At 40.7% G+C, this 21691-nt stretch overlaps 1 protein-coding gene across 3 annotated transcripts; it reads left to right on the plus strand.

Annotated features, from left to right (window-relative positions):
* The first annotated feature begins 611 nt into the window (after positions 1-611).
* On the plus strand, positions 612-21277 carry vit (vitrin). 3 transcript variants are annotated; one of them, XM_072391267.1, is made up of 23 exons: positions 612-1065; positions 5382-5475; positions 5710-5775; positions 6947-7103; positions 7183-7316; positions 7400-7477; positions 8128-8319; positions 8800-8844; positions 9237-9275; positions 9375-9425; positions 11394-11456; positions 11961-12023; positions 14099-14173; positions 14439-14504; positions 14966-15028; positions 15644-15706; positions 15987-16034; positions 16541-16606; positions 17675-17822; positions 17906-18009; positions 18695-18921; positions 19008-19521; positions 19830-21277. In XM_072391267.1, the coding sequence occupies exons 2-23, from the start codon at positions 5442-5444 to the stop codon at positions 20006-20008; spliced, it is 2475 nt and encodes an 824-aa protein (XP_072247368.1). In that variant the 5' UTR covers positions 612-1065; positions 5382-5441; the 3' UTR covers positions 20009-21277. The 3 variants fall into 3 exon arrangements, with proteins under 3 accessions (XP_072247368.1, XP_072247369.1, XP_072247370.1); XM_072391268.1 differs by lacking the exon at positions 14966-15028; XM_072391269.1 differs by lacking the exons at positions 8800-8844; positions 9237-9275; positions 9375-9425 and having other exon boundaries at positions 613-1065.
* Positions 21278-21691: the final 414 nt, after the last annotated feature.

The raw sequence follows: 21691 nt of genomic DNA on the forward strand, positions 1-21691 counted from the left end.
GGTAACTAAAAGCCAACTGGACCAAAGGTGTTCTTCACATGAAGCTGAGTGGCTCTGTTTTTACAGAAAACCCAGCAGGAAACCTCCAGACCATGGGTTCTGCAAGTTAAAGCTTTCGTCTGCTGACAAGCTGTCAGACTGGAGGCACTGCTGAAAGAGAAATGAGTAACCTTGAAACAACACCTGATCTTTTTGTATTTTTTTTTCAGTCTTTTTTTTTTTTTTTTTTTCAAGCAACATCAATGGGCATTTATCTACTCGGGCCGTGAAGATTTAATCTTAAAGTTCCTGGTGGTTTCTGTAAAGACCATAATCACATGCACAATGAGCTCTTTTACAGCAGCACTTAAGACCTTTAAATCCAAATGGCAAGCAACCATCCATATAGCGCTCAAAGGCAACACCTTGTGTGCCAAACTCCGTAAACCAAGTGGCTCAGCCTGTAAGTAACAGAGGCTGACAGGAATGTCTGTGTTAGGAGAGGTGCCAGGGGTACAGTAGCACCTCAAAGTGACAGTGGATGTGACTCTTTTTGTTCTCCAAGCAAGTGTTGATTGGTTTATTTAGGTGGAGAAGGAGTGATTGCTCCAGTGTGGGCTGACACCCTCCTCTTAGTAGTCTCATTCCTCAGTCAGAGGACTGAGCTGAGTAAAGCACAAAACCAAATCAGCTCAGTTTTTTTCTTCTCCCTTACAAAACAGATCATGTGCAGCTAAGAGTGTGAGTGTTTTGCAAATAAACGCCTAGGGTATGCTAAATTCGTGAGGGAAAAGTTTCTGTTTCCTCTATCCTCTCCCTTGAGTCCTCTCCTGATGGCCTCGGGTTGCTAATCTTTTTCTGCCTGGGTGAAAAACTAGGAGCCTGAAGTGGGACGGGCAAGCAGGGGAAACTCTGGCCCCATCCCGTTCTCCACTTTTAATGAGCATTGCGATCCATCAGACGTAAAACTCCAGGTGGAACGGGAGCTCGCACACGCGCCTGCTGCTCCAAAGTGGTTTCAGTGAAAGAATAAAAGGAGGGGATTACTTTTTTTTCAACGTATACGGGATTATTTTACCTTCTCAGGTGAGTACACTCTTATTTCTTATTTAGGATGAAGATTTTCAACAGAGGACTGATAAACTGCTATACATATGACCGCGGGATTATGTTTAGGCTTTTGCTTAGTGTGAGTAAATTATCAGCTTGTCAAATGATGCGTAATTGCGCAAACGTCCATTGCGTCTTAGCTGTGAAAAACGATTCTGCGTGAAAGTTTGATGAACACTGCTAAAAGGTTTTGCACATTTATTTGTTTTGAAATACACGTCTCATGTTAATTCAAACTGATGTTGATATTTGACAGTTTGCTCGGGGGGGATATCCACCTCTTTAATGTTTAACTGTGAGTTTGTTCTGTCTCTTTCTAGCAGAAACACTCCCGCACGTCAATAAAATTAGCATGAATATATATGTATATTCTAATATACTAATAGGATAATTATATATATATATATATATATATATATAATTATTCTATTAGTATAGGACGACTCCGTGGTTGATAAAATTAACATTTGTAATATTATTCAGAACTACACAAGTCTTTATTTTTAAATGAATCATTCCTCTCGTGCTTAAGATGTGAGGGTTTTCAACCTGTTTCACTGTAACTTTTGTAGATTATGTTTGATATTTCCTCGTGTATTCCTTCTGACTATTCTGCACGGTTTGAAGGTCACTTATTAAGCACAGGTGGTCTCTATTCTTAAATATGTCCAACAGCAAGCTACAGGCTGTGGCTTGAACTAAAGTTGGTGCCAAGAATTAAAATAATTCAGCCTGTGCTGTGCTTGATAAACAACTACTGTGTTAGTAGAAGCAACAGTGCAAAAAGCTTTAGAAATGTCCCTGTAGAGACATGTTGGAACTTTTTGTGCTTGGTCTTCTATGGTCTCTATAGTCTACAGTCTGCTTTTTGCTGAGGCACTTGGCACATTTAACATGCTTACAGCACAGTTCTGACACCTGTGAATGGTGGGATTTAACACTCCATGGCAATGTGCCTGTGTGGGTGTCTGTGTGTGTGTGTCTGTGTGTGTGTGTGTGTATGTAAATAAAGTCTCACTTCTAGCATGCTTCCCTCAGGAACATAGAGAAACTAAGTTCCTAGCTGGTCATGATACTCAAAAAAGCTCCAATCTCCTTTAGTTCTTACCCATGATGCATTGGTATTGGTCACCTCAGACGAGGAATGTGGCTTGAAATACAGTCCTTGTATTAAGTGTTAAGCTGCATGTCTCTGAAGTTCAAACTTTAGAGGCACACAATTGTAGGGATGACACAGTGTTTTTCATGCTTATGAATAAACACTCTTAAGCACTTTTAAGACTCTGCTGGTTCATTTGCAGGTGTGTGTGGTCTGCCCATGTTTTGAGAACCTATTGTGAGCTGGTCTTTGAGATACTCATGCATAGCCTCTGTACATCCTGTTTACATTGCAGCAATGGTATACCTTTAAAGACTCCTGCCAGGTGTGTCATTCTTCCCGCATTATCAGATTTCTTGTGCTTATGCACCAAAAATAAAAGAGATTTGCTTGAAGCTGAAAATGCTTGGCCTTGTGCAAGCTTATTTAAGGTTGTGTGGTGCATGTAATCCATATTAGAGTGACAGGAATTTCTCAAGCTGAAATGCACTTTAATTCCTCAAACTATGTGACCTGTCTGAGCGGGTTTGCTTTCTACCAAAGTAACCAAGGCCGATGCATAAAATCTGGCTGTAGAAATCACTTTGGTTTCCTCGAACATTTTCTCTGACAGTCGTTTTCATGTTGATGGTTTGTTTGATTTGTGTCCCCGCCCAGCTGAAATTAGATTTTGTAGTTGCTCAGCTAAATAAGAATATTGGTGAAATGATCTCAGAGGTAAGCTTAAGCTATGCTGCTGAAACAGCACATTTGTGTATCGAAAGTTTAAAGTAGGTAAATAGAGGATAAATGCAACTTACACAATATGTGGCCCAGTGTGTTTAGGATTTATTGTTGTGGAAATGAAAAAGTCAATAGTCATAACAATCTCCAAAGCTATCTGAGTGTGTGTAAGTTTATCATAGTTCTATCTCTGTTTATTCTTCATCCTTTTGTTTAGTGTGTGTGTATGTGTGCGAGACTGTGTCTCTGCGAGTTCCTGCAGGACATATTATCCACTTTGCAGGAAACTCCCTGCTGTGTTTGTCAAAGGACATAATTTGCTCTGTATGTCACTGCTCTGAGGAGGCTGACTCCAAGAACTCAAATCAAGATGTCTCAAATTATTGTCCTTCCTTTTATCATTTCATTCCCTTCTGCTATGATGTCATTCTTTCCCTCAGAGGAATAAAGTCAACAAAATGAAGTTTGATTTGTAGCATTTGAGTACTTAATGTGTATGTGCAGTTAGGAAGCTTGAAGCTCAATGTTTCCTGTAACACAGTTGATCTCTTAGGTACGGGTCAGGTTTCCTGTACTCCTTTCTCCTTTACTGTAGATGTGCATATCTGTTCCAGCTTGTTCCCTGTCTCAGCCTCCTTCCCCCGCAAAGACAAATTGTAGTCCTTACTGTGCAGTAGTCATCTACCTACCTGTCAAAGCACAGCGCAGTGGAAAAACTATGTCAGTACTCACAAATGCAGCACTGGGGAACATCCTGCCAATGACAAGTAGCTAAATTATTTCTTAACATTATATGTCATGTTTGGGGTGTATATTCACCTTAAAGTTACAGATATAAGAAACCAGAAACTTCCTAAATGACAAGCTAGTGGGAGATAGTTTGTCTCATTATCACCTGTAGGTTGCCAGGTAACCTGCAGGGTATACAGGAAGTTACACGATCCAAGTAGGGAAATAGTCCAGCCGATTTTTCAGTGTTCTGGGTTTTGTCTGGATGGTGCATTAGGTGTTGCTCAGTGAGGGGTCAGAGCAGCAGCAAACCTGAGTGTTGTCTTAAAGGGATTCTTTTTTCACGTATTTACTTCAGTACACAATAATGTGTGTGTTAATACAATAAAATTCAAGATATATATTGCACTTGTTTTTTGTAAAGATCCAAAGCTGTGATATTATAAATATGGCAAATAGTAAGGAAAAAAATAGACGTTTCTCTTAAAATGTGGGTAAGTTATAAGTAACTGTGGACACCAGCAATTGAAGCCAATTAGTGTGAGAAAATCAATAAAGTCTAAGAGAAACAGGCACCATTCTTTTTAAACCTCTACCCACAGAAGTTGTGCTGTTGGCGATTTCTTTTTATACAGGAATGCCACGTGAAAAAAATCAACTCTGCCATTTGGAGCAGTTAGACGTAATTGGCTTTTAGAGCAACTGGATGACTGTATGAAGGTACAGACAGTCACCGCAAATACTTCCAAGTAGTAGTACTTGTCTAACATTGCTTATTCACAGTACATATCAGCCTGAATTGCAGCTTATCTAACCCAGCTTCAAAAGACACATATGATCACAGGTTGGCACAAGATGAGATTTAATCTTATGTGCTACTGTACTACTCATTTTACTGTGCATTGTAGCAATGACAGACAGAAGTTGTCCTCCTGGGTGGTACAGCAGTCGTCTGTCACACTGCAGGGATGGCGGTGGCTCTAATTTGCCGTATGTCTACGTCAACGCTGTGTAATAAGACTTCCTCTGGCCACGTTGTAGTTCAGACTTTGCTTTTGTCATCAATGCTAGTGCTGCGATTACATAGAAATGTTGCATTACAATGTCTGGTGGGAAGCCTCAGCCACCTGCTTCTTATCATGTTAACATAGGCTTCAATTATGATTTATGTTTTTACATGTGTACAACTTCTGAATCTGAATTACAGACACTCGGAGAGATTCTTCCAGTATATGTAAACAGACTTAATTTTAGATACAATCCAGCTTGATGTAGCAGTTTACCTCAAACAAAGAAACTTAAACAAATCCCCTTTTCATACCCATCAAATTATGTCTGTGTGCTATCTAATAAGTCCAGCTCCATGGATATTAGTGGCATGACTTCTATACAGTTTTATCTTCGAGACCAGGTGCAGAGTGGCTACAATGCCGTCTTTATCTGATCTGACTGACTTGAAGTGTGACACAACACAACTTGATATTAAAAAAGTTTTAACAGGCTCGATGAACACAAGATAAATAATTTAGCCGTACAGTTCCTGAACACACAGCCTTCCATGGTATGTATCCAACAAAGCACCACCATTTTTTTAATCTGTACTATTTTCAGCAGACACAATACTTCACATTCTTAGAAATTTGTCTCGAGTTTCTTTTTATGAGAAAGCAGAGACCAGCGACTATGTTTCAGAGGGTAATAATGAAAATCTGCTCCTTGTCCTTTCTCTGTAATGTTGTAGGTGGTTCATTTGTTATACGAGGACACCTGGCTGAGCAGTTGAACCAAGGCACCACCCATCATGATCAGAGTATCAGTTACTGTCATCATCCTTGGTGAGAAAAGCAGTCTGTCTGTTTGGGGTATCCTAGTAAAAAGTATACTTTGGAGCGCACTGGTTTTCAATGCATTATTCTTTGCAGTGTTGCATATTTCCATCAGAATCAGTTTGCTTTACATTCACACCATCAAAGAGCACTATCACTGAGGTTTTGGGTGTATAGTATACACATGGATGATTATGTTACTTTCTCTGCTATTATGTGAAACTCCCTCTTCCTCACCCGCAGCGCTCCTCTTGTTGTGTGCATGCTGGGCCAAGCCTAATGGATCAAAGAACAAGAAACCAAAGCAAAGTAAGCAGCCCTGTAATCTTCATCAGTCCCAGTGTAATTGTCTGCATTTCCATTCAGTTCTCTCACCCCAATTGAAACCTTGGGATTCATTTGACACTGCAGTATTTTTCCTATCTGTGTGTGTCAGCTCTGAACATACTGCTGTAAAAAAAAAAAAGTTGTCAATATAGAGCAGAGGTGAGTACAACTCTGTGTCACACATCAACATTGTACGACCACTCAAGAGTGTTTTTTTTCTAAGTGGACAAGTCAAAAAGAAATGCTTTACAAAAAATTTGAAAGAATATGGGATCCTAAGCAGGAACCCACAATAACTGATGTGACTCCATATATAATCCCTGATATACAAATCAGAAAACCTGCCATCACTGAAACAAAACACACCTGTGAATTCCAATGATTCTAAATACTTAAACAAAATCATAAAATGATGTGTGAGCACTACACTTTCTCTTCTGGACATGCTCTGTTTTGGAGCTACGGTTTGGTTTATTTCTATGTCTGCTTAATGAGTCCACTTTGAAACAAAGTAGCAGAGTAATTAAACATTTATGAATGTGAGGATTCACAAATATAGAAAACGAGGAAGATCTGTGACCAAGACAATAGCCCCAGTGATTAGGTATAGGTGTAGAATGCGCCATTCTATTGCAAATCAGAGCCACAGTGGTCATCCTATGGCCATCCATATGATGCCATAGATCATATGGATGCAGTGAAAGACTACTTAAGAGAAAAGTGAAAACAAGGAGCAAGTCAAGTCTGCATTTGACTTTAAATTCAATACTGTTTTGGAGTAGAACTACTCACTAAATCACTCCAACAGCACACGCCAGTGCTTATTTCTAGCCAGGCACATTAAAGAGTTGGTAGAGATTTTTTTTTAAGAAAAAAACAGAAGAAGAGAAAAAGAGAATTAAAGAGAGAAGGAAAGGAATAAGAAACGAAGGGTCGCAGAACACCTTCCTACTTCACTTCTTACTTTGGAGCTTTTGTTTTTCTTAAATAACAAACCTAATAGTTTGGTTTTTAAAAACAATCTTTCTTAAGAGCAAATAACAATCTATTCAACTTGATTATAATGCCACTACTGAAGGTGCTAACTTTTTTTTTTTATCCATCTATAATTCTGTCAGTGACCATCTTCCAATATTTCTTCTTCTGTCCACAGTTGTTCCAGATATAGATTGTGATGTCAGAGCAGGAAAAATCAATCTCCCAGAGTTCATAGTCAAATGTCCTGCACAGTGCAAGGAAACCAGGCAGCAGGTCTATGGGACAGACGTGTTTGCCTCCATCTCCAGCATCTGCAACGCAGCCATCCACAGGTTAACAGTGGAGAGATGATTGTGAAGTAATCTCACCTCAAACATCTGGTTAGATCTGATGAATATGTTGTCTCCACAGTGGTGTCATCACAAACTCAGGAGGAAAGGTGATTGTAAGGAAGATGGCCGGGCAGAACATCTACAAAGGAAGCAATTCCAATGGGGTGCGCTCGCTGTCCCTGCCCAAATGGAGGGAGTCGTTTGTTGTGTCAGGTATCGACGATGAAGAAAACTATGCTAAACACAATTCTTTTAATTCAGCTCTCACACCAAAGGCTTGCTCTGTGGTGTTTCAGTGGGGAAGCCAAAGAAAGGAGTCATTTACCCATCAACTCTGGACTACGTTCCTTCAAGACCAACCTATGTGAAAACAAGTAAGAGGAGGGTTATTTTTTTACACTCAAACCAATTTGAATGTGAATGCATTTTGATGAATTACATTTAGTTTGTCATTGTCTGGACAGAGAGATATTCAGGGTTTTACAGTGGCAGGATCCTAAAAGCACAGGTTTTGGTATTTGTAACTGAAAATGGTATTTGCATTTTATAAACTTGGGAAAAGTAAAAAAAAAAAAACATGTTATTTCAGCAGCCTTTATTTCACACTTTTACCATTGTTTTGACTTTAATTTAGTACTTTTTGATATGAAATGTTGTTCATATGAAACCTGCGCTACACATATAGGGATATAGTAATGGAAAGAATGTTTGAAAAGAGTATTATGTAAACCAGTCATCTAAAACTTTCACTTTCCAATGGATTCTAGCAATTTTTTATCAAGCCATCATGATTTCTTTGAACTACACATCACTAGTTCAGTACCTTCTAGGGACAAAAAGATAAGCATCCATGCGCTTGACTCTGGCATGTTGAACTTCGCTCGGCTTGAACGAGGAGCTGGATAGCTGTAGTGTGCTGAAGAATGACAAGAATGCATTACAACACTGAGGTTACTGTAGACTCTCTTCCTCCCCATCCATCCTCTTACATGACTGACTGACTTAACCTTTCATATCCTTTCAGGTCAAAAGGAGGCCAAATCCCCTGCAGTCACCACGGTGCTGCCTGCAATGCCGACACCTGAAGCCACCACTACCACTCCTGAGCCGACAACAACCACACAGGCCCCCACTACCACCACCACTACCACTACACCTCCACCACCTCCTCCTACTACCAAGGCCCGAGCTGCTGTCCATAAAATCCGGGATGCAGGTGAAAAAAAAAAGCACACAGTTGCCACCTAGTTGACATCAAGCTAACAATATCAGCAGCTTGTAATTAGAAATGCTGTTTTCCAGAACAAGCTTTCTTTCATGTGAAGATGAAGATGAATGATTGCAGCTGGTAATCACAAGTAGTTACAACTATAATTATGAGAAATTACAGCCGGTCTGTGATGAAGTGAATACAATTCTGTTCGGTTGCTTGACTGACTTAACAGTGGATCAGCAGACCTCTCATCACTGATTAAATGAAAGCACGATCAGGGTGGTAATCACTGTGTGTCTGCACCGTTTTAAATGGAAATGCAACTACAAAGAGTAGGCAGTGCCACAGTATCTTCAGGTATGTGTGCAAATGAGACGGGCACCGTGCCAGGCAACCTCCCAAGCGTTTCTCTTCCTTTCATTTTCTGTAACACTATCTATCCTCTCTCTACATTGGCACCCCATTTGTCTTTCTTCTATCTAGGCAGCAGTCACCCGTATCTCACTCACATGGCTGCCACAAGTTCAAGTAAGTGAAGCAAAACAAAGACAAATTTTCCTTTGAGTTGGGGGTCTACGTGAGGGACTGTAGTGCTGTTTCTCAATGCTTGAGCATTTAGGAATATGTGTTTACGCCAAGCATGGGGTATTTTCAGAGGATGGTGTGTATCGAGATTCCTCGTGTATTTCATGTTAAACGTATCAATGGTGCTGTTTCCAAAGCAAATTTGTCACTGTCAGAGGCACAACTTGCATGATCAAAAAGTAAAAGAAAATCTATCCAGTTTGCTCGTTTTAATCTGCAAACTTCAAACAGGAAAGTCATGATTGAGTCTGTTGGTTTATACCTACTTCAAACTCATTTAGGTTTTGCTATTCCGATTTTTCTGTAAATTTGCCCAAATTGTGTTATTGGTGTAGGACAGTCACAGAATGGCCAAGGAAAGAGTCCCAGCCAAGGTATGTCATTATTTTCCTTAATTCTACAACTGTTGGAAAGTTTTTTACGCGAGACATACTGTAAATTAAGTGTAACTAAACAAAGGCATTTCTTCAAAGTATTCAGAGGAGGCTCCTATCCAAATAGATTCCCACAACGTGCCAGTGCAGGTAAATCAATGCATATTTTATTTTTTTAATGTGTCTTTGTCCTTTACTTACTTCTTTGCTTTACACTGATGCAAATGAACTCTGCATGGCACCTCTGTTCTGTATGTGCAGGGCTACTTCAACTTTCTTTGATTTTTGTAACGTAGGCCGTGTTCTGTTCTGTCATCTTTCAAGTAAAAACAACACTTAATCATTGTATGAAAACCACATTCACAGAATTCATTAGAAATAATGATTTTTTTTCATGAATATGGTGTAATTTTACAGATAAATGCATATGTTGGAGTTTGGCGGTTCATTGCTACAGCCCAAATGCATCAATTGGTCAATTTTCCCACTACAGGTGGATATCACCTATGTAACTGGAACATTTTGAACCAGTAGCACAACAGTAATAAAACAGACCAACAAATAATGGATAAAGTTAATTGCCCTACAGCCTACTTGTGTTAGATCAGTTATTTACTCAGTTTTAGCCAATTTGTAAGTTTATTAACTATAGTAAGTATTCATAAAAAGACAGAGGACACAGAAGATAACTTCAATTTTCAGCTGCTGCTGGTGCTTGATGAAAAATCACCAAAATACACCCTCAGGGCACCACAAGAGTATAAATCATATTCAATAATAACAGGAGAAAATCGGTAAAGTCAGGCAATTACTGAAATGATTTAAGATCCAAACTTTCAAGAACGATGACTCCTGCAATTTTTTTTAAGATAACTGGAAGAAGTAATGAAATGTTTTGCCCGAGAAGAGGAATTCACACTTTCAAGCTGTTGACACATTTTAATATTATTGTTATTTTTTTATGTATTAACTCTACGTGTGGAGTTGATACTCACTAACTGTGTCCCTGTTTGGGATGTTAAGCCTATGAGGATTTGTTTAATAAAAGTAAGCCATCTGCAAATATAATAGATAATAGAATAGTGTTCAGTGTAGTCATATTCACATAAAGCTCTAATGCAGCATCCTGATTTGAGAAGTGTCAGACAAGTGTTGCATTTGTGGCAGCAAAGGTAATGTTAGCTTAAAACCACATTGGAGCTGTAACCATGAGAGAAGTGAGTTGCTAAGATATTATATAAATGAGAAGTAGCTGGTGGGATACATTTCATGCACGATTGCTGATCCAAGTAAAGAACATGCCATCACTTACTATGATGTGAGATAACTGCAAGTCAACAGATTGTAGCTGACTGATATAAAACTAGTTTGACTTATTTTGCATACTCTCAGGAGGATTAATGCACTCTGCAGCAATTGTATTCTTTATAGTGATAGTTTTATGATTCCTGATGTACTGTAGCGTAACTAACTGCAGATGTAGCGGGTTGAGGTGGTATTGTGAAATGTAAATACTCAAGTAAAGTACAAGTAACTTAGAAAAGTACCCAAGTGCAATACATACACAAATTCATTCAGTTGCTTCACACAACTGGTTGACATCCAGGATGTACCAAAACGGTGGATTGCATTTCCAAAGCCACACTGCACAGATGGGCAGTAAAATTGAGAATCTCAGAATCCAAGGAATTTTTTAGGACAATATTTTCTACTTCAGTGCTACTGTAATTATAGGGCACTCGTGAAAAAAGCAACCTTGCTCTTAGTAAAACTGTCTTGGATGAATAAATGTTTAAAAACAGCAATAGCAATAAGTCTTTATTGCATTTTTATTCTCAGTGGCTGCAACTGCTGGACTGAGTCAACAAATCTGTTTCTTAAAGGAGAATCTCCAAATTCTTTATCTTGATTGTTTGTTACACAGATCTGATTTATAGTATTGTTCTACAGATGCTCTTTAGTACTTAAGGGACGTATCCTGGCTACCATCTGAAATATTACACATTTAACATTTCCTAGATAACTTAAATGTGCATATTCCTTTATGTGTCAGTGTGAATAAACTATGTGATTTTATACTGTCTTATAATATACCTTTGTCCAAAATCTTGGTTCCAGGTATGCGCAGACCAGAGGCGGGGTCAGCCATCAGGAGGCAGCCATCCTCTCCTGTCGGCCCAGGTCAGCCTCATCATCAGCACTCTCACACACAGTAACTAACAGGTAGGCATGGTGGGGCTGACAAGGAATGTGGGTCAAGGGCAGCTTTCGGGGACAGATGTCTATTGAAATGAGAATCCAGGAGACCCCAGTGTTCACACCCATAAGCCCCTGTGATCTTCACCCTGGGGTCACCACTAATCCGCTCCATCAAGCATCTCAGCTAACATTCCTCTTGAGATAACTGCTGTTTTCTGTCATTAGGAACATCCTCTCTGTCATATTTTCATTTTACGAGATGAAAAGTGCCAAATTAAGCAGAGTTAAGGCCTGTAAATACGCCCAGCATATATCTGTTGTTTTTGATATCATGCTGTGGAGAAAATGCCTTTAACTTTGCTCAAAGCGAAACAGCTGGGCTGCATTTGTGGATGGAGGCCCAGAACTGAAGCTCTCTTCTGCCCCCCTCTTCTTCCTTCTCTACCTCTCCTTTTCTGTCTGCCTGTTTCTCATCTCTACAAACAGCCTTCAACAGGGTTCAGCCTGCCACACCAGACCGGACTCAAACCATGAGCCAGCCCAACCCTGGTAAGTGTCTGCAGACCAGGAGCATTTAACCACACTGACGTACACAGTTCTGATCAAACAGGAGGATAACAAGGACCATAAAGCCCCAGTTAGAATGTTTTATAAAGCAGCACTAATGTTTACCCGCTGTGGGGAGCTACAGTTCAAGGCATGGCCAGTCTTCTATAAAGGTTGAGCAGAGATACAGGCAGATACTCAAATTTCACTGCAGAAAAATGAACATGACAATATCCCTCAAAGATCAAGGTTGATATGATAACATTGTTTAAATAAATCTGATATGTTTCAGATAAGACTCTCTCTTTTGAATAAGGCCATGATAAGAAACCTGCTTTGTCAGTACAGTCATAAGATCTTATGACGGATCCCATGTGGTCTGGTTCTGACCCCTCCCTTGAAAAATCTGTGCAGAAAGAGTTAGTGAGATGAAAGCAGCAGTAGTGGTCCAGTGGTGCTCCCACAGAGATGCATGACCCAGCCCACAGCACAGCAGGATCTGGGTCCACTGTCTTCGCTTGTCAAGAATAAAAAGCTCCTCAAACTGGGCGAGGTGTGGCTCACAGAGGAATGCGCTTCTGTTTTTCTTCTGTGGAATGCAAAACCATGGATCCCCTCAAATTAGACAGGCCTATATCTGTTTAAATGATGACCGATGGTAGGATTTGATTTCTAAAACGCATGATGAATTGATTAAATTCAGTGAATCATTCATTCGACCGACCTTCAGCTGCCAGGATGCTGCAGAAAGTGGGTATTTTCGATTGGTGGATAACAGTGTGATTTTTAAAAAATGTATTGATCCCCTTGAGCTAATTCTTCAAAAATGGAAGTCAAAGTTCAGAGGTGAGGGTTAGCAGCACCCCTGGAGCCTGCAGGGATTCTGGCTTTTCTCAAGGACTCACTTGCAGGAAGGATGCTTGCCAACATTGGCGTTTCAGACTGTGATTTACGAGTTGAAAGATTTTCTCCCTGTCACTTTGTCACCTGGCTCCCACAAACAGATGTTTCAGTTTATTGCTTTAAGTTATGATCTAGTTTAACCTGACATTTTGTTATGAGTCGTGTCTACCTGACAGTCAAAACGGTGCATGAAAAACCTCTGTAAAAACGTGTTGAGATGACGTTATATCACCATTTGCTTTGGCATGTGGCTTTCAGCAAAATTACACATTACACGAACACTTACTCAGACATATATTAGCAGTGCTGTAGCTGTTTTGCAAAGGGAGCTCTGCTGCGAGATGAAGCTCATTATCCCTGATCCTGCTCTGACCTTCTGGCCTCAGTGATAACTCAAGTGGCTATGATTGAAAGAGTTGAACTCAATCCCTTTAAAGCACCTGTTTTAACAGAAAAAAACAACACTACTGTCTGCTGTGCACTACTGGGCCTTTGACCAGCAGCAGATTAGCCTAATCTCTGCACCCTACTATCTATACTGTCCCTGGTTTGACACCAACTTTAGAATTACACTCCCACGCTTCAGTGGTCAGCAGGCTTGGCCCTTTGAGCCCATCCTCGTAAACAAAAGGCCCAGCTCACTACCTGTCGCTGGATGGGAACCTCAGAGCTGGGGCTGTGTGTTTGTTTAAGCTACCCATCCACCACAGAGAGAGGTTAACTGAAGTGTGTTGTCACGGTTCAGTTAGCTCAGACAGAGGGGACGCACTATTGTGGTTTTGCTCAGCTGTTTCAGCCTCCAGTGTTCAATCACAACTGTCCATCATCTATGTTTTTCTTTTTCTTTCTTTTTTCTATTTTTTATGGCAGTTTTGAAGTTGAAACTTTGCATTTGCTTAAGAAGCAGTCAGAAGACGGAAAATGGGAAATACATTTTCACAGCTCTTTAGGCTTCTTCTGTCTTTCTACCCTGAAGGTAGAAAGAAAAAGGCTAAATTTCACTTAAACAACCCTCGGTCACTCAGTCTCTGACTGTATGACTACTGTATGTTTAGTGTCTGACTGAACACCTTGTGCATACCCCACTAATAACGTGGTCAGTTAAGTGGAGGTCACAAGTACGCCCCTCCTCTGTGCTTGTCCTGAATGCAGCTTTCTAATCTTCCCCTGCACAGCTTTTCCCAGAAGGGATTGGCCTCCCCCTTCTTTTCCTCGTTCTGATTGGTTCCCTGGAGCACGACGACCAACAGGTACTTATCCCAGCACTGTTCAATCCTAATTTGGACATTTAAATGATAATCTTTTGATTAATTGAATGCTCACAAAAGCTAAGGTAAGACAGGCAGCATGCTCTAAAATAATTTCCTATTCAACTGTCATTTTGAATTCATGAATGCATCACCAAATATTGTAATTTACAAAACAGACCCATGGGATATCTATGCAGTGGTTAAAACTTTACGACTGAAATTCTGATAGTTGCTGATGCATCCACCTTCTCTGCTGTACATTCAGATGTTAGTTATGCAGGTCCAGACACAGGATATGCATGGAGTGAGACAGACACACCTGAATATACAGGTAAGTTAGCCCACCTCCTTCTAAAACAGCCCAACAGGACAGTTTGGAGCACAATGCCCCCCCCTTTACTGAACACATGACTACACCTCATGTCCATTCGTGTTGCATGTGGAAACACAGCATGCTCAAGCGACTGATACAGTTCGGTGTTTGCTGACCAAAGATGTGTTCAATAAACCTCAAGTGTGAGTAAATGCAATGTGTCCCAGGACACTGTGTTTACATGCCATCTGCCTGAAATATGTGTGATTCTTTGAAGTGTGGACGAGGAGCACGGGGCAGGATTATGGTGCATGTGAGAGTGATATACTGTAAGGTGATAATTGTACAAAAAAGCCGTAGTTTTCACTGGTCTGCAATTGGTTGGGTAATGATGTGTGACCAATCGCAACCATGAAAATGTGTGCTTTTCCCTCTGACGTTTCGTCCACACTAATGGGTTTCATAACATCCTCCTCTAGCTCGGGATCACAGGCCTGATATCTCAGATTTTGAGCGCTGGTTTTATAACTTTGGACCGTACCGTAAGTGTTCTTGAATTTCTATCTATTGGGCACTAACAAATCTTCAGTTTGTACTGTTTGATATGAATGGGTTGGGACTACATTCATGGAAAACTTGTTTGTTGTCTTTCTGTGACATAATAGCACACAACTTCTGGGACATGACCATGCTCCTACTCTCTGATTTGTTAATTTAATGTTCACATGAATTAGTTGGTGCTGTTAGGTTAGCTGTGTCCCTATGTCTCACACACAGACATTAATGTGGGATCAGTTACCATCTGGCTGGGCATGAAAACAAACAAACCAGAATGCTAAACTATTTCATTAAATGCTTTAAAAAGCAGTCAGTATATGATTTACTTTCAGTCCTAGCCTTCACTAAAGAACACAACCCACTTGCAGGACACAAAAGATCTGCAAAAGCCCTCATTTTCAGATTACAAGCCACTCCTCCATCTCTTTAAAGAAACAGCTGAGCTTACAAATCTAAAGTCTGATCCCATGTTTTATTTGATCACCCCACTTCCGACTAAATGAAGCATGGAACCTGAGAGGAGATGGGCTGCGATGCCATGGTGTGTTTGTATTTCTCATGTCACAGTTTGTCTTCAATGATGATGCCTTTGTTTTTAGCCCCCCGATCCACTGACTCAGATGGCAGCCACAAAATGCCCCTGGATACAACCCATACTAAAGGTGAGCAGCAGTTACCATGGCTACAATCCAAGAAGGCCTCATATAATATAGAATCTACAAAAAAAACATTAATTTGCATTATCCTTTCATTTGCTCTAAGTTGTGAGATGCTGCTAACTGCTTGTGCTTTCTGCTTTAGTTTTCTAATTCAGAGTAGAATTAGAAAAGAAGATGCTGTCAGGGTTATTCATGCCAAACAGACCCTCTTGCTGTTGGTGCTGTGAAAGTATTACTTACTGCTCTGTAGTAGAAATATGCTAACACAATATCATCCGTGCAGTGGAGCCAGTGGATGTCTGGAAGCCAGAAGCAAACCTCTATGAATCTGGTAAGACTGCTTGTGCCGGTTCTTGTTCTGTCCCCCAAAAGAGTCACTTTGCCAATAAATCCTCAGTTCTGACTGTAAGTACAATCCAAATCGAGTCTATCCAAGAAAAAGACTGGGTTTCTGCTCAGCCTGTAATTGAAGGGAGCTTGGGTGAAAGTCAAATGGCACGGTTGCTTGTGGCACAATGTTTGTCACAACAAATACTTTCCAACATTTGGGATCACTGAAAAGTGGACAGCTGCAGTTCAGCTGAATAAACTCGAATTGATTCTGCAAAAGGAGACATTTGCTCTCTCTGTTGTTAGAGGGTTGAAGTTGTAGTTTAAGGTAAAGGAGAAGTGCTTTGTATTAATAATGGTGGTCCTAAATAGGTTAGTATCAAGTTTCCTATCATTTTAAGAGAGCACATTATTGGAAAGTCAACAGTGAAATCAGCTGACTTTTACTTGTCACAGTTAAAAACCAGTAGATTTGATCTGATGATTGATATAATTATTGTTTTCCAGGTTTCAGTGTGAGAGAGCAAGACCCTGTACCCAGAGCACCAGAGATAGTGTCACAGGGAGACCCAAGTAAGTGCGTCTTGGAAGAATTTACACCATCTTTGAAACTAGTACTGCTGGATTGTATTAATTCAATAGTTCTTGCATAAGAATCTGAGGTACATCTAAAAGCTATCCAGTAGAATATTTTTTATTTCATCAAACACTAAGTATTTAAGCATGCATACTTGAGAATTAATGCATATTTAATGGATTTCCTTCCACATGTAACAAATGCAAAGAAGTTTTTTTCTAATCCTTTCTACCCTGGCGGTCCCATGTGTTACAAACTGTGCTTTATTTCTCTTGCGTCAAATTTGACAGATGAAAGACAAGATGCACTAAGCCTCACCTGAAACTGTTCAGAGATCCTCTTTGAAAACTCCTTGTTTTACATCTATTTTCTTAATCGATAAAACTTTAAGTTCTTACTTGTCCTTGAAAATTAAAAAAAAAAAAATTCCTAAAACATCAGATTTTCACACACATCCTGAAAAAGGAAAAAAACATATGTAATGTAATAAATAGAAAAATTCAGTATCTCTGTAAATTATGCATCTGTAGGATTAACCGTCATTTTGAAAGGGGAATTAGTCCCATGTTTTCAGTCACTGTGATGATGGTCAGGTGCAAGTTGGGAGCCTGTTTCAATTAAAGTACAGGGATCTATCAAAGTCTGATCTTTACAACTTGTGTTTGTTGAAGTGTGTATTATGACATAAACACAGGAAATATCCGAAGACTGGAGCAAAAGATTTCTCTCATATTGGCTCATGTTAGCCTTCCATCAGAAGAGTACCGAACAACAATGGCGCATACAGCAGGAATACTGCTCTCAAAAAAGAACCCTGCAGCCTGTTTGAGATAATGTAGACAAACATCAGGGATGTTTTTAAAATGCTTTGTGGCAGATGGCAAATAAGTCTTTTTGGTTTAAATTAGAAGGGTGGTGTTTTGAGTAAGGAAAACACTGCATTCCACCATAAGAACCTTATCCCATCTGTAGGACTCGGTGGTGGCAGTGTCATGATTTGGGCTGTCTTTGAACTGAATCTGCTGTGCAGTGCATGAACCTTATGATGTGTCTTTTCTTTGCAGATTGTAAGGTAGACCTTGCCTTCTTGATGGATGGGAGCTGGAGTATTGGGAAGCGGCGTTTTAAGATCCAGAAGGACTTCCTGGCTGAGGTGGCACAGGTCATCAACGTGGGTGTCACTGGACCCATGATGGGCATCATCCAATATGGGTAACCTCTTTCTTTCTGTTTAGTTATTATGTGCCAGTTTGAGAGAATAAATGTCATGTGACTGTTTGTTGTTTTGCCTGAAGCGATGATCCCGTGACGGAGCTCAGTCTGAGGACTTACTCCAACTCAAGAGAAGTGAAGTCAGCCATAGATAAGATTGTGCAGAAGGGAGGCCTCTCCAATGTGGGTGAGTGACCAGCTGCCAGCTACAGCGAATGCCTCGAAACACAAGTGTGAAAGTGAAAGGGGTGCAATAATTGTATGCTTTACAACCCAGGCACATTTTCACATGCAAGGGTAGAATTAAATCTAAATCTGCTGCAAGACACTGTTTGCTAAATTACAGTCCTGCTTCTAGTAAGCCATGTTTTTCCTCTGTGCTGACCGAAAACCTTTTGCTTTTACCAGCTCATGGGGTTGAGCTTTCAGGGAGCAACTGTTGTTTGTCTGCTTTGGTTGGTGCGTCACTACCACATGCGTCTTTAGGACCTGCTAAATTTTGCATGCTGATACAAATAGTGTTGTTTGCGTTTGCTCAGAAGTGCTTTTTAATCATACAGCGGTGTGTTGGAAAAGCCGCAACAGTCCCCAACGGAGCCTCTCCAGCCATTGTTAAGACCACCAGCAAGACAATAAAAGTGTTGGGATATCACTTTATTTTGTGATGAAATACTGCTACAAGAGTTTATAGAGGTGTCTTTGTATACAAAATAAACAGGTTGGCCTGTTACGTTTTTATCAGGTATATAGTTTCTGCCTTCCTCAGCCTGTCCAAAAATGCATTTTCTCATTTCAACCACAGACTTGTATAGAATGAGGATGTAGCATCCATCATTTAACCGTCTCCCTGTTGCCCCCTGGTGTCCTGGCAGGAAAAGCCCTTTCCTACATCAACAAGCAGTACTTCAGTGATGCCAATGGGAACCGAGGAGGAGCTCCAAATGTTGCCGTGGTGCTTGTGGACGGCTGGCCCACGGACAAAGTGGAGGAGGCGTCTCGACTCGCACGCGAGTCTGGCATCAACATCTTCTTTGTCACCATCGAAGGCCCTGACGACAATGAGAAACAAAACCTAGTTGAGGCCAGCTTTGTTGACAAGGTGTGACCATTGCCACAGATATATGTCAGTGCTTAGTGACACACATCAAAACAGTCTGAATCACTGCATGTTGTTTCCTCCCACAGGCTGTGTGTCGGACAAATGGCTTCTTCTCCCTTCCTGTGAACAGCTGGTTTGCCCTGAGGAAGGCCGTGCAGCCCCTGGTGAAGCGGGTGTGTGACACAGACCGCCTGGTGTGCAGCAAGACTTGCATCAATGCCAACGACATCGCGTTTGTCATCGACGGCTCCAGCAGTGTGGGAACTGGCAACTTCCGCACGGTGCTGCAATTTGTGGCCAATGTTACAAGGGAGTTTGAGATCTCCGACACGGATACACGGGTCGGAGCTGTGCAGTACACCTATGAGCAGAGGCTGGAGTTCGCCTTTGGACAGTACAACAACAAGGCCGAGTTGCTGAATGCCATCAAACGCATCAACTACTGGAGTGGTGGAACCAGCACCGGTGCAGCCATCACCTATGCAGCAGAGCAGCTTTTCAGCAAATCCAAACCCAACAAACGCAAGATTATGATTGTTATCACAGATGGGCGCTCTTATGATGACGTCAGGGCGCCCTCACTGGCTGTACACCGCCAAGGTTAGAGATGATTTATAACGGAAAGAAAATATAATGACATTTTTGACAGTTTAGCCCTAAAGTCAATAAAATGTTTTCAAATCCCCACTAAATGATAAAACTATAAATTGCATAATAAAAATGATTTTAGAACAGTTTTAACTCTTTTACACTTTTACGGGCTTTTAAGGGCTTTGGCACAACAACAGTAGCATAATTATCTCTCTGGTCTGTGTCAGTCCACACTGAAGTGTCAGAGTGTGTTTGATGTGACAAACATGTATCAGGCACGTGTGTGTAATCTGCTGTGCCCCCCCCCTGTGATCCAGGTGTGATTGCATACTCCATCGGCATCGCCTGGGCTGCCCAGGATGAGCTGGAGTACATCGCCACAGACCCTGACAAGGAGCACTCCTTCTTCGTGGACGAGTTCGACAACCTCTACAAATTTGTGCCCAAGATTATCCACAACATCTGCCAGGAGTTCAACTCTCAGCCCAGAAACTGAGGACGGCCGTGTTGAGGGGAGGTGTTGTGAGGGACGTGTTGGGTCTGGACTGTATTAACAGAACCCTGAATGTAAATTTACTCACTCTGTTGCCCAGATGGTGGTGCTGGATTGGCTGCAGTGCCACATATTTGTAGAGGGAGGGGTCGGAAATTAGGGGAGGTTTTAAGATCTATCAGAATTTTGTCCCAAATACACAGACGGTATTAATGGTTAAGCATATGAGTGCACACCTCTAAGCTGACAGCGCTTCTGTAGAGTGAGGCCAGCTGTTGTCACAGAACAATATAGTCCTGATCTGTTAAACTAATGCTACCAATAAGTCAACCATTACAATTTTAAGTTTATTAGCAAATAATTTACAAGCTTTACAGAGGAGTTATTAATATTCAGTTGAAATGTGGGTTGCCAGATTGTGGGATAACCCTCTAAATGGCATTGGTTCTCCATTAACGTGAGACCGATTTTGTTTCTTAAGCTTTTTTTTGTTAGGACTGCTTGAACCTCTGCTCAACATCTGGGCTGAAATGCATTCATTAACAAGTTTCCCATGTTTGAGTGAGGATTTGATCAATTTAAATTACTTTGAGAACCTTTACCACCTGCAGCCCACAAGTTGTTTCTTGAAGCATTAGTAAACGATCTACAGACCTCAATTAAGCTCTTAAGTACAGTTTCGTACCTTACAAATAGGGGATACCGAAACAGTTCTATACATAAAGCTGCCTTACTGGGATATGGTTCTTGAAGAGAAACGCTGGTTTAAAGCCTACCTTGCACTTTCTCTTACGCCTTAACATACATTTCTAAACTTAATAATGGTGCTTCTGTGCAGTTCTCTGAAAAAGAGGATACATTGTCTCATAGCTGGTGAGTTTGGATCCTCTTTATAGGGGGGATTTGACAGTAGGGTCATTGTTGAAGTTCCTCTCTTAAGACTGTGGTGCTAATATTGCTTTTGATACGATTCTTACGTGCAACCAAGGGGTGAGTGTAAAAGGCATGGAACAAGGATGTGGACTTTGTATGGAGTGACAGCAGATCAAGAAAGTGCTTTTCAGGGATAAAGCAAGTTATCTCATTACTCTGTCCTCTAAAAGTGGCTGCTTCTAACGCTGCAGGCATGACTCGGTGTTGTTGAAAGAGTATTTATGATTTTATTCCTCTTATGGCCTGTTTGTACATATACCTATTAAAAGCCTTTTTGCTTATAATGTTCAGATAATTTTTGAGTTTTTAATAAAATAAAGAAAATGAAGGTAGCATAAAGCAGCCGACTTGTGCCTGGAATTTTTTGGGGATCAAATTAAGCTCCTTACTTTGTACTTCAGTCACAGACACAAAACACAGATTTTTAGAATTAGTCTGAGGAGGTTATCATTATCACAGATTTTAAACGTGCAAATCTGGCAAGAAACAATTGGGACAATGATGCTCACCGTCATTCTAGAGCTTTTTAAGGAATTTCCTTCTGTATCACAGTAACTCAGATGAAAGCTGCCAGTACATCTAATTTATGAACATACAATAGCAACAACAGATTCTGCATCTGGGGGGGTATAATGTGTGAAATGTGGACAAAAGAAAGTCATGGTTTAAGTTCCACAACACTTAGTGGATCATCGCAGTAGTATGAGGCGGGACGTAGAATCTCATCCGCTGAGGACCCATTCATCTGTAAAA

This window comes from Leuresthes tenuis, unplaced genomic scaffold, assembly GCF_036924035.1.
Source record: "Leuresthes tenuis unplaced genomic scaffold, fLeuTen1.0.hap1 SCAF_8, whole genome shotgun sequence".
In the NCBI taxonomy this organism is placed as follows: Eukaryota; Metazoa; Chordata; class Actinopteri; order Atheriniformes; family Atherinopsidae; genus Leuresthes; species Leuresthes tenuis.